At 38.7% G+C, this 13,601-nt stretch overlaps 2 protein-coding genes across 4 annotated transcripts in view; one reads left to right on the plus strand and one right to left on the minus strand.

The window, feature by feature from the left end:
• LOC131677102 (mucin-2) overlaps positions 1–2,280 on the minus strand; it is a 130,109-nt gene extending 127,829 nt beyond the window's left edge. For all 3 annotated transcript variants that reach the window (XR_009303283.1, XM_058956697.1, XM_058956693.1), the window contains exon 1: positions 1,657–2,280. The gene's annotated coding sequence lies outside the window, so the exon portion shown is untranslated. The remainder of the gene's footprint in view (positions 1–1,656) is intronic.
• Positions 2,281–5,902: 3,622 nt separating this feature from the next.
• Positions 5,903–7,533, plus strand: LOC131677103 (zinc finger protein 267-like). Its single transcript, XM_058956698.1, has 2 exons — positions 5,903–7,151; positions 7,209–7,533. Exons 1-2 carry the CDS (start codon positions 6,070–6,072, stop codon positions 7,327–7,329), a joined length of 1,203 nt encoding a protein of 400 aa, XP_058812681.1. The 5' UTR covers positions 5,903–6,069; the 3' UTR covers positions 7,330–7,533.
• Positions 7,534–13,601: the final 6,068 nt, after the last annotated feature.

Here is a 13,601-nt window from a genome sequence, read left to right on the forward strand (position 1 = left end):
CTTCCTGTAACACGACATTTACACGCTACTAACGTCCATGCGGGTAGCTCGGTCAGGATCGTCTTCGTCGCGTTCGACCTTACTGATCTTCGTTCAGAAAGATTTCCGCTTAGATTAACAGTTATTGCGTATGGTTACTCTACATCTTGGATTATGATTCAGCTGTCCATTTGACTTTGTTTAGAAGTTAAAAAAACTCATTAAAATGAAGTTAAAAAAAACTCATTAAAATCATTTTGTTTCCTTTTGATCAACATCATTTCAAGCATGATTTTTGAAAACACCGTAACTAACAAATGTAAACAAACTGAGATTATCACTCCCCCGCATTCTACGCATCTTAATGTACATGCTGACAAACATTCGTTTCATTATTCGGTAATGCAGCTGAAAAATGCGCAATCGAAATAATGACGAACAAACAACTGACACGTCAACAGTGCATAAATACAGTTTCGTCATGTTAGTTACGTTAGGTTTGGTACTGCTGTAACACATACGTTATTTTAATTTAATCGGTTTTTGTAACTAAATCATTAAAATATACTACAATTTTTCTACTAAAATGCTCAATATAGGTAATGTTCCTATAAGGGGAACAAGAGCACGCAGTTCCTTAATTCTAGCAAATATTTTAGAGAAAAAGAATGCAAGTAATGTTATTCTAAGCACCACTAATGCACTTTCAGCACAATTTTATTTTTGATTATCTAAATCTATCCTACAGTAGATCAAATCTAAATACTTGTGACAATGCGAGCAAAAATGAGACACTAAAATCGACTAATTGAAAAATGTCGAAAGTGTAAGAGTGATGCTCAGAATAACGTAACCTTTATTTGTCTTCAACACACTGCTCAGAAGTGACAAACTACAAATGTTGGTTGTCCTCATTGGCATACTGCCTCGGCGGAACAGTTCAGTCATAGAATTGATTAAAAAATGATAAGATTAGTTACCACAATTGACGAAACTGAAATAACGTAAGTGCAACAAAGATACCAAACCAACGAAAGTAAAACGACGAAACTGTGAGCGTGGTACTAATAACATCGTAACTTTATTTTTTCTTCAATCCGCTCTTTTAAATGTCTTGATCGCGAATGTTCGTTCCATTCAATGGAAAGGCGTCTTTGGTGAGCATTTTGGATGAATATTTGGTGTAAAAATCGGTATGGTTTTTAAATAGCATTTAAAACAAAACTTCGAAAATGTCATCGCCGTTTTCTCTGTTTGGGTCAAGTGCGAGTTTCGCTGTTTTCAAAAATCATGCTTGATTTGCTTCTAATGGAATAAAATAATAATATGGAATTTGTAGTATGCCCTTATCGTTTGTAGCGAAATAGTCCCGTTCTACTATTTGTTGAATGTAACGAATTCGTAAAGAAAATCAAATGAAGTTTTGATATACTAATATAAATTTATTTTCCGATATCTTCTGGAAATTCAATTATATTGCATCAGTTGGACTGTAGAGGCAATATCAGTTCTAGACTTATGTAGAATACTTCAGCAATGAGATTCTGCCGTAGTTCTTGAAAATTTTGAAACAATCAAAACCAATTCACAAAAAACCTTAAACTTCCTTCAGATTATGAATTATCAAACGATGGACATTTTACTTCTAAAAATAAAACCAAAACATTGGCTACCTACCGTTTCTGTCTTCTCCGCTGTTCAATGAATGTGATTTCATTTCGCTCATTTTCTACACCGCACACCATTCTGGTGAACAAAAAAGCACCCAACTTGCTGGTAGTCGTAGTATTATTGATAGCAGCAGACCGAACTCTCACTAATCACCGCAAGACACAACACTCACTCACTCGCTTGCGCCCGCACCCTTTACGCTTATAGCAAACCGCTCTGGCTGATGCTGCGTTCGTTTCGCCACTCGCGCACTCACCGTCTCACCAGGTGAGCCACATACACTTTCTCACCGAACAAAGCTGCTTTTTCCTTTTTCCCATATACGAAAAAGGGGGACCTGGTGCCTAACCACTACGACGAAAGAGGGTACGAAGGCTCACTTTTTCAGCGCGTTTTCCAACCGCTTCCGATACACTAAACTGGCCAACTTGACCCACATCGTATGCTTCGGACACTTAACTACACACCGCGCGGACATTTGATCCTCGGAACACTAGATTGCAGGGTAAATTTACCGATTAAACTACGAGTGCTGCTTCGAACCAAACCAGCTCAGGTCGCTCGCACACGGGGGCTGTACGGTCGTATGGTTGTATGTGGCACAGAGGTTGTCAAAACGCACAGTGTACCAGCTTTTTGCTGCTTTCTCTCCGACCACTACACGGACGAGATCAGCTTGCAGCAGTTGGCAGCGAAGCTGGCACTGGTATGTGTTTGTGAACCCGTCGACGCCATTTTGCCTTTTTTACGTCTGCTTGCCATCAGCACAGTTGGCAACGAAAGACGTTTGAAGACGTCTGATGTTGCCTACATGCAGGAGAATTACAATCATTTCAGCAGTGCTGCAATTTTAGATTGGGGCCATGCATGAATGACGTAGCATTTTGGGGGGTAGGGAGGGTATACCAAATATGTGACGAAGTGTGACGAGGGGGAGGGTAGAGTCAGAAGTTGTGCGACGTAGCATTAAGTTTAAAACCCATTGTTTAGAGAAAACAACTTAATGATCCTCCATTCCCAAGAGAAATAAATTTAAATTTAAACAAGTTACTTTTGACGCGGTTTTTCATGAGGTAAATTTTACGTTTAGCGGAATTACAAGTTCGTAAAAATACGAAAAGATTTTGTATGCGGATTTAACTTGCTACATTGGTTAGCTAATGTTGCCAGCTAGCAGACTTAGTTTGGTAGCTGAATTAAATTTTCACTTCGGATTCAACCAAACAAAATTTAGTAATTTAATTAAGATGAACGTATGCTTCTTAGAATCATTGGCGGCTGCAGGATTGTGAACTGAGAGAACTTCTCTTCATGCTCCCCTTGCCATATAAAATTTTAAAAAAATTATTAACACTATATTTGTTATTGAATGGGCTTATTTTGAACGCAATTTGCCTTTTTAATGAAAATGTTGATAGTCAAACATGTATTTCAAATAATTGAAAAACATATGTAATTTTTTTATCCCCGGCCGCTTTGCACGGGACGAGGGGGAGGGCGTAGGTAAATGCTACGTTATTAACGATGGGGAGGTTAGAATTTTGTGACCAAATGCTACGAGGGGGGAGGGAGGGGTCAAAAATCGCCGAAAAAAAGCTACGTCATTTGTGTATGGCTTTAGATTTATCTGTATGAAGCAGATTTTCAAGCGCAGACACAGATCGAATCGGATACACAATACATATTTTCAATGCACCATAAAGATTTTTTGAAATTGAAATTGAAAACGTTTTTGGTGGCCCTCCCTGCATTAACAATTTTGTCAAATGAACCATAACTCTTTTTACATTCAACATTAAAAACTGTTAATCTGGGAAATGGAAATGTGCATTGAGAAACAAAAATATGCATAGTTAGCATACTTTCTATTCCCGTCTCTTTTCTTCTGCTGTAATTTTTATACATTTTCATGCATATACTTCTAGCAAATACAAATATATTTGCTTCTAGTAAGCATTCAATGATTGGATATACCGAATATGTCTAATGCATAAAATTTAAAGCAGAAGAAACGAGAGGCCGATAGAGAAGTATGCTATCGATGCATAAATAAAATCCTGCTTGTATGGGTTATTTTTAGGTTCAACCAGGGGTGCCTTCCTTTCAGATTTATTTGGATTCTTCCAGGTTTTTTAAGCGTTGTCAGGACATACAGATTTATTTTTGTCTGATCCAGATTTCAGAGAATTTATCCAGAATTATCGATTCAATATGAAAAATAGCAAAATCATTTACTAGAATGCTTCGTTGATTCATGAACCACTATTATTTGAGAATAGGTGCAAACAGAACATATCAATATTAATTCTTCAAAGGGGCTGATGAGATTTTTGTAAACAAACTTTTTTTTGTAATTTTTGATGATTATCAAGCTGTAACCAGTTGTAAACATTAACAATGATTGATATAAAAAAAAACCCGATCAAAATCGATGGCGAAATGGGAGTGGGATATGTGTAACGAAAGAAATAATCAATAGGGCGACACTATCACACACTAATAGAAGGGTTTGTTTTCCTCCAGCTGGCATATGAAAAACTGTCAGTCATATATGAACCAACGACGTATGAATTATATAGAACCAAATTCAAATGAATATTTGTATTTGATAGAACCATAGAACTCTCTTGACTTTGCATCTGATTTTATGCAAATTATTATATGGAATCTGTAACAATCTGTAACTGTATTAGTGTGTTCAACAGGTTTGTTTTCCTCCACCTGTCACAGGTGGAGGAAAACAAATCGCAAATAGCTTTACGGTCGGATTATTTTCATGATGGATCCTGACAAATCGGTATTGTACGTCTCTGGAATAAGTTTCACAGCGTCATAGTGCATTTCAACACCATTATAAAGAATTTAGGCGAGCTAATTAATTTTTTTAATTTGGCTGTTTTATATATGACAGCTGGAGGAAAACAAACCCCCAATTAGTGTGTGTAAAATGATTCTCGAATAGAAATGTACAGTAACAAAACCATAATTTTTACTGTGACAATACAGTAATTTTATAATAATTTACAATAAAGTCTAATGTATCGCTACGATACACAAACAAATAAACTTCAACGTTTCTACAGTAAATTTTAATGTAAAATCGACTTTTACATTAAAAAAGGGGGTGGTTATGTATCTTAACATTAAAAAATCTGCTTTTTTCCATACAGTTTTTGCTCAGAAACAGTAACATTTAACGTGAATTTTCTGTACCATTTTTTCTGGACAGTAAAATTTGTTGTTACAGGAACTTTTATTGTAAATCTTCTGCGAGAACTCTACATTGAACTATGTTGAAACAGTAATAACCATAATATCTATAGATTTATTGTTGTTTGTAGGGTAAACGCTACTGTAGATTTCTAACCGGGTTTGCATAAAACTCTACACGGTAAAAAAACTTTACCCATTTTATGTATTCAAATTGTCCATTTTCGGAAGTTATTCGAGCTGTCAGAAAATGGGTATTTTTTTGTTTCTAACAATGAGTACTTTTTATCCATTTCACAACTACTCGACGAGGTAATGTCAATGGGTATATTGATCTTGATAATGGGTGAAAAATCCTTAAGTATTATTTCAAGCGAGTTAACCTGCAAACTAAGGATCGTAGTGGAACCTGCATATTATCGCCCTGCATCGGAGTCCGTGGCGGAAACGGAACATTTCGGCGATGCTCCGAAAACAACGTCTGTTTAGACTACTTAGGATGTTGAAAATATGCGCCAGTTCGGCATTTTTGGAGCAGCCAACAGATCCAGCCATCAAAAATATATCCAGTTGGCGGTTTTATTTTGTTAAGTAGTTTTAGAAGAGGATTTCTATCTAGATTCCTATAATTTTATAAGGAAACAATAATATGAAATGAATGTTATTTTATGTTTTTTTTTAATTCAGAAATAATTCTATTTGGCAGTATTTTTCATTCTGGCGCGAATTTCATGAATGGGCATTTTTTACGCATTTTGTTGTAACAGTTCTGCGAAAAAATAATGGGTGAAACATACCCAGGTTAACGTACCAGGTCTGTACTCATTTATGGGTACAAACGCTTTACCCATTTAATGGGTTATTCCACTTTTATAGAAAATGCGTAGTTTTCTACGCATTAATGGGTACTTGATTTTATCAGTGTATAGCTGTCAGAAATCTTAATTGGTTATTGTTTGTTCCTTAGGACGTTTTGAATCAGCAGCCTAGAAATGCGATGTTTTCGTGATGAAAACAAACCAAGCTCCGCCTTTGGTGTGACTTTGCATCTGTGGTTGTAAATGAGCTTGTCAGTCAGTAACTGAACAGTGTAATCTGCAAACATTTTTGAGTTTTGGAATATTTTTCTTCATTGAAGTCAGATTTCAAGTAAATATTGTACGCCACTACATTGCCGTCTCTCGCTAGGATTTAAAATTTCAATAAATAATGCCAAAGTCTTGTGCGATTCCTGGATGCCACTCTAAGCATGATAGCACAGGTAAGACGCTGCTAGTCGGTGTAACTTGCACACCAATCCTTGCGCAATGGTGGCGGGATGCACCCTGGAATGTCTTCGGTAGTAGTTCTTCCTTGCAAGATACACATATTTGTGTAACACACTTCCGTGAGGATCAGTTGAAACGAAATGGTGAGGCACTGTTGGTAAAGGCTAACAGTGTGCCTTCCATAAATCTTCCTACCAACAAGATCGAACTGGGCTTGCCGGAAAGCAAACAAGGACCTCTCCCCGCAGATGGTTGCGATCCGTTGCAGGTACATTGCCGCTTTTGTGGAGTGAAGCAAAAATATCCGATTCAGAACCATCTGGGAGATTTGATGGAATCGGAAGAATTGTTGCAACTCTGCCTAGGCAGTGGACGCTTTCTGGAAGGACTTCCAACTGGTGTTTGTAATAAATGCTTGCATATTGTCAAATCTACCACCAATTTTATCAAAGACTGCAAATTGGCACAGCATAAGTTGCAAAAAATGTTCTCTGAATCCTCGCAGCAAACCGTCGGTTTATTTATAAAAGGAGAAAATGAGATAGAAATTGATCACTGTTTTGAGATGTCCGATAGTGTATCATCAAACGAACTAGATGATTCCCACATAGACAATGAGACGACCCCGTTTTTGGAGGTTGAAGATGAAATTCAAAACAACCTGGTAAATTACGACTTACCGGATCCGTTGGTGTTAGATCGTCGAGTACTGTCCGAACCCTGTCCGACCGAGGGTTTATACAAATGCTCCACATGTCAACGCTCGTTTAACAGAAAAAGGGCACTTGACGCACACAAGGAATCGATCCACGAAGGAAGAGTATTTTCCTGTAAAATTTGTGGTAAAACCATGGGTTGGCGAAAGACGTTGCAGCGACACATGAAAAGTCACGAGGAAAATTACTACAAACACAAATGCATAATTTGCCTTAAGTTATTTAGCCGTCCCAGTCACTTACGGTTGCATATGACGACACACAGCGGTGAGAAGGTTAGGTGTCCATTGTGTAGTTCTGGCTTTCGGTAAGTGACATTATGCATTTGGATTGCGTCATAAGACTTAGTAATAATTTATTTTAGGTGTAATTACAATCTGGGAGAACACTTGAAAAAAATTCACAAGATGGATAGCATATCATCTAAAATCATGGTTCAACAAGTGAAGTCTCAGTCCTGCGGTTCAACAAGTCAAGTAGTCTAGGTTTGAGGATGTTCGCTGCATTCTAAGAAGCGGATTACAGGTGTCGGATCCGAACTAAAAGATAGCTAAATCAATTGCAGTTTTGGTATAACAGGATAACGATGCATCACAGAATAACCCCTAAGAAAATAATTTATAAATACCTTTCTCTGATACATGTTCAATGGCATCCAAAAATATGCTAATAATATACCTTTCCCATGACTTTTTGTATCATACATATGTAAGAACATTCCCAGATTTACAGCATTTTAATTAATTTTATGTCTTATTCTGCATTGGGACGGATTGCTTTTCTGAACAGATGTGGTTTGCATTCTCATTATTTCCCAGTAGACGAAAAGATGGCTAAACGGGTTAAACTAGATGCTGGAGCTTTGTTCTAGGCTACCCGCCGTAACTTGCCGTTCACTGTAAAAGTAGTGTGGGATTCTATGGAATCATTTTAGTGCGATACTATGCGATTGCGGAGCCACCTATTAGCGAATAGAGTAATTTTCAATATGTAACTGTATTAGTGTGATCAACGATTTCGAAACAGATCTTTCATTAGGACCTAAGTCGCAATGTACACAAATGGAGAAAAAATAGTTTCAATATTCGACTATGCTTTTCTAAATGTAGCGTTTATTGTAGGTATAAATTACTTTATGACCATGTTTCTCCTAAAGCATCCTTGGTTAAACCTTATAACAATATAACAAAGAATTTGATTCCTATATGTTTTTAGTGGGTAGAAACTAAAAGAATGCTTACGTTCAATTTGCATCCCAATCGTGATTTCGCCCTTTAGCAATCGCCATTTGCAAAAACCTGTTTTAATCCACCTAGAGGTGCAATTGTGCCTTTCTCATTTCTCCAAACTATGATTTAATAGCTGGTTCGTACAATATAACATTATGGAAATGTCTTTCATTCTTATTACACTTGGTAAGTATATATAAGAGCACCTTTTTGCATTCATCGCGGTATCGGTTTGAATCGGAGTTTTCTATGTGATCGCACTCCACAACCCGTAACTCCGGAGCCGGAAGTCGGATGGAGATGGAATTTAATATCAGTTTCCGGGGACGCAACACCTTTCATTTGAGACTAAGTTGATCAAATTGGTCCAGCCATTTTTGAGAAACCAATATAACCGTTATTCTGAATTTGGATGCTTCCGGATCCGTCGATGGTGGCCAGTGTGGCCAAAGAGAATTTGAATGACTGTTGGTGACCTAGCATAAGCATAAGCATAAGAGATCGCCCGTAGTTGCTACTCCGTTATTGATCAGAACCAAATTAGGTTGCAAAATGTTCATTGGAACAACATGCTTGGGAATAACATGATGAGCCACATTGTACAATCTATTCTGATCCCTGCATGCTGATCAATACCGACGCCGGCCACGTCCGAATGCAGATCTTCTGGGAAAGGAAGGAATGTTAGTCCGATACATGTTGCTACTAGAGACCGAGGAATCCTCTGCATCTCCACATGTAGCACGGGATGGGGAGAGTTGTTAGTAAGTGTGCCAATAGCGTTATCATGTAATAATTGCTCTAGGCAGCCGGCTGCCGAGAATTTGGGAAATTTATCATTTGTTGTATTAATACGATTAGCAAAATAAGCATCTTGAACTCCGGATAGCCGGCTATAAGGAGCACTGCTTATATAATATTCAATCACACAACGAATTTTTTCGTGGTTTCTATCGTGTCGGTGCTGATTTTACCCGGCGATCGTTTGAATAAAATGAGGAATCTTATGCAGAAGGTTCATCAGAATCTTCCACAGGTATCGCGGAGTTGGTGGTTTGGAAGGGAATAGGGTCTAGGATTCGCTCCAAGCAAGCGATGCGACCTGTATAGCATAGTTTATTAGGTAGTAGTTCAGTTAGTTTTCGAGAACACGATCGCTCGAAAAATAAGATCTACCGAGAGTATCCTATGTTTTCTAAACAAAAGCAATTTCACATCCACACAGCCGATCGTGGGAGTATTGCCTAGAAAAGCTAATCTTATCTGTGTAATGGGCCGGATCACTATTTATTGCGACATTATTTAGACTAATTTCGCTATTCCTTCTCTACGATATATTTTTTGGGTTACAAACTACCGAGTGATAAAACGTTATACAGACAGAGTTATGATAGCTCTAGATGTTATAAATCAACGAAAAGATTTCCTATTTCTAATATCGGATTGTTTGTGAAATGCACGTATACGAACGATTATATCGAACATTGAAGGGAAATACAGAGGATCGTTAACCTGATGCACGGGCTTGTTACCAATAACGGAACTTGAAATTAGATTCATTAAAACAGACGCGGCGAATTTTCAATAGGTATTGACCCGCGATCATCGACACTAGTCAAATTAAAGTCTTATTGGCGCTGATTTCCGAACAACTTTTACGGCATTGTTTTCTCGGCTATATCGCATACTCTCATTCTGCTACTATCGGCAGAAGGCTGATAGCTCCCAGTCGTCGCCGGTCTAAGGACCAAATGTCATCAATAGACTTAGACTCGCGTGGAGGCATGCGATAGAATAGAAAACTAAGCAATGAAAATGACAGCAAAACACTTATTATTCGTGCTGACATTACTGAAGGTAATTGCCAACCGGTCCCCGATCCCTCTCGCGAATTGTCAATGCTCAAACCTTATACATGATTAAAGTCATCATTCCACTCAAATAAGGCCACGTGTTTTCCCAAAGCACATGGAATGCTCTGTGAATCAGTTCCCCCGTTGATAAAACAAACCCTAAAGAAACATAAAAATTAGTTTGCTCAGTCCACAGACAAGTTTGCCGACCGGCAGATACGTGTTCCCTTACAGCGCCATCACATCAACGAACACCCAAAATTTACATGCGACAAAATATCTGCAATCCCGAATATAAAAGACTCAAAACCTCTACTCTTTTGCAATAAAATAATACAGTAAAAAAAAACAGTTGAATATCCAAGGCGGCTCATTTTTAAAGATAGCACCGCCGATGAAGCACTCAATAAAAAAGGTGACAAGGGATGCGGACGAAATTAGCTAAGCACCGACCGGCTGGTTTGCCACCTATTTTTCGGGCGAAGAATTTTGGGCGACACCTGGTAGTCGCTAGTCGCTGGTGAAACGCAAATTATTTGAATGTCAATTTTTCTTATTGCCATATGTTTTCACTTTTCGGATCGAATTTTTTTCTCCGAAAAACCATTTTTCACCATTCTCACAATGTACACTGTGTTTCTAGATGTTTTCTGTACACTTTCATTGTCCTTGCATCGGGAATCGACGGCCCGTAATGCGAGGAAAAGATATTTTTTCATTTGCCGGAATTCAATTTTCACAAACGGTCACCACTCGCGTCTGTCGAAAATATGCCGAAAAATGCTTTTATAAACCACTTCACTCTGTATAATTGTTAAATTGCACCGTTATTAACACTTTTGACAACCGGGAGACAGTAAACTGTGCCAAAAATGATGAAAATTAACCGACTCGAAGGGAGCTCTACGAGAGTCAACCGCTCGCGACGAAGATACACACTCGAATCAATTTGAATGCCTGTTGGTGACCTAGATCTACAAATTCAACAGTTGTGCTTACATTTTGGAAAAAAATTTCACCTTTTTACATTCATCGCAGAATTCGTTAGAATGGGGTTTTGCTGCGTGATCGTACGTATCACCCTGTAATTTAGGAACCAGAACTCGGATCCACACAAAATTCAACAGCAGCTGATGGACCTTTCATTTAAAATTAAGTTTGTCAAAATCGGTTCAGAAAATTCCGAGAGACCGATGTGGACAAATCAACAAATTTTGTTTTGTAACCATACTCTTCAACTCGTAATCCGGAACAAGATGTCGGTTGAAAATGAAATTCAATAGCAACCTATGGGAATATTATACCTTTCATTTGAATCTTAGTTTGTACAAATCGGTTCAGCCATCTCCGAGAAACCGATGTGTACATTTTGTTAACAAATCCGCACATACACACACATACATACATACATACATACATGCATACATACACACACACATACACACATATTTTGCGATCTCGGCGAACTGAGTCGAATGTTATATGAGACTCGGCCCTCCGAGCCTCGGTTAGAAAGTCGGTTTTTGGAGCAATTGCATAACCTTTCTATATAAGAAAGGCAAAGGAATAATATTTAATTAGCTTAATAAGCATGAGTTCAATGTTATCTTCATGAAAGGTTGGTGGAATGGGTTTGAACGTGTAGGGAATGGGGGGTTAGTAGAGTGGGAGTGGAGGATGCGTCAGAAATCCTTCATCTTATTTCGGTATACGGGGTGGATGAAGGAAATGCGGGCGTGAGGGTGGTCCAAGAGGAGGGGAGTGATGAAGGAGGGAGGTGTAAGGGCAAGGTGGGGGGGAGTTGCGGCGACGCAATACTCAACTGCATATTTTGCTTTCCATTTGAGACTTGGTTTGAGAAAATCGGTTCAGTCATCACCGATGAAGCGATGTGACTTTAATTGTGGAATATACCCGGAATTCCAGACTTCCGGAATCGTCGATAGTGGACAATATATTCAAAGAATGTTTGATTGGCAATCAGTGATCTAGATCTGCGATTAGAAGTAATTTGGTGACCATTTCAATAGTTTTTAGCCTATGAGGTATTACGATTGTACCGATTTTTATGGGAAATTCCAGTGTATCCTTACTAACACCCCTGTAACTCCGGAAGCAAGAGTCAGAACCGAATGAAATTCAGCAGCAGTCAATGGCATTACTGTATCTTTCATTTGAAATCAAGTTTATAAAAATCGGTAGAGAATTCGTTGTGGAATGGGTGTGATATTAGCTTAGGAACTTGGCGGGTTCCCCGGGGGCGTCATGAACCGTCATAGGTGGCCAATGTGGTCAAAGCTGCTTTGATTGATCATTAGTGCTCCAGACCCGCAAACTAGAGTAATGTTACATCAATTTTAATATGTTTTACACCATTTAATCATCATGGTGGTACCAGTTTATATGGGAATTTGCTGTGTGACCGCACTCTTCAACCCGTAACTCCGGAACCGGAAGTCGGATCAACTAAAAATTCAATAGCAGCTTATGGGAGCGTTATACCTTTCAGATGAAACTAAGTTTGCGAAAATCGGTTCAGCCATCTCTGAGAAAATTGTGTGAGTTTAAATGACACACGCATACACACACATACATACACACACAGACATTTGCCGATCTCGACGAACTGAATCGAATGGTGTATGACACTCGGCCCTCTGGGCCTCGGTTAAGAAGTCGATTTTTACAGTGATTGCATAGCCTTTCTTTATATGAGAAAGGCAAAAGGCTATGCCGTGAACATAAATTGCAGAAGGGCGCAGTAAATGAGCTAAACTGACTCAGGAATAGGCTGTGGTTGACAAATCACATATATTTTGCGCGTACCCAACATCTCGTCTCGGTCCAGCTCTTTGGACCCCGTTGTTTGGTTACTTCACCCCAAAAAGAGAATATAGGGTAAGCGGTTTCGCTTGTCTCGTGTACTAGTCGTTGACATATTTGTGAAAGTTATAATTTATTGCTGTTTAACCGTGATAATCAGGTCCGGTCCAGCTGATGTTGGGTACGAAATACTTGCTAGACAGCGCCCCCTGAACTGCTCTGTCTTGCTAAGTAGGGTTGGGTAAATGGGCGAGCTTGTCAGGGCTCAGCAAATATGCGCATAGAAACCAAATGAAAGGGCGCCTGCATGTTTTCTTCAAATTTCATGAAAATATCCAAATATTCAATGTGCAACAGCCAGTAGACATGATCATAGTAGATATTATTTATCATTTATATAATGTCATAAATATACATAACATTAAAAAAATACAGCGAAGGCGGTACAATACCGGTACTGCCGGTGCGTGCCTGGCAGAAATTCGGCAGGAAATCCCGTTAATAACAGCATGGCGAAAAGTTTTGCCATAAACGGTTGTTGCTTTTGAGCCGACAGACTGGCCGAGTTCTGGTTCTGAGTCAGGTTCTAACCCCAACCGCTGTCAGTTCATGCATTCCCGCTAAGAACGGTTGGTTTCAAAATCGTCAAACGAAGGACCAATGTTGGACGCCGTCCAAGAGACGTCCATCGTTGGACCCGTGTTGAACGATTTTGAAACATTTTTTTTGGGCATCTCAGTGGGTTTTGACTGCAGTTGGGATTAGAAACTAACTCAGTTTCGCTTCAAACAAAAACGTCATTACTATCATTGAAATGAAATATTTATTTATTTATTTGAAGGTACGGGTTGA

This window comes from Topomyia yanbarensis, chromosome 1 (assembly GCF_030247195.1).
Source record: "Topomyia yanbarensis strain Yona2022 chromosome 1, ASM3024719v1, whole genome shotgun sequence".
Taxonomy (NCBI): domain Eukaryota; kingdom Metazoa; phylum Arthropoda; class Insecta; order Diptera; family Culicidae; genus Topomyia; species Topomyia yanbarensis.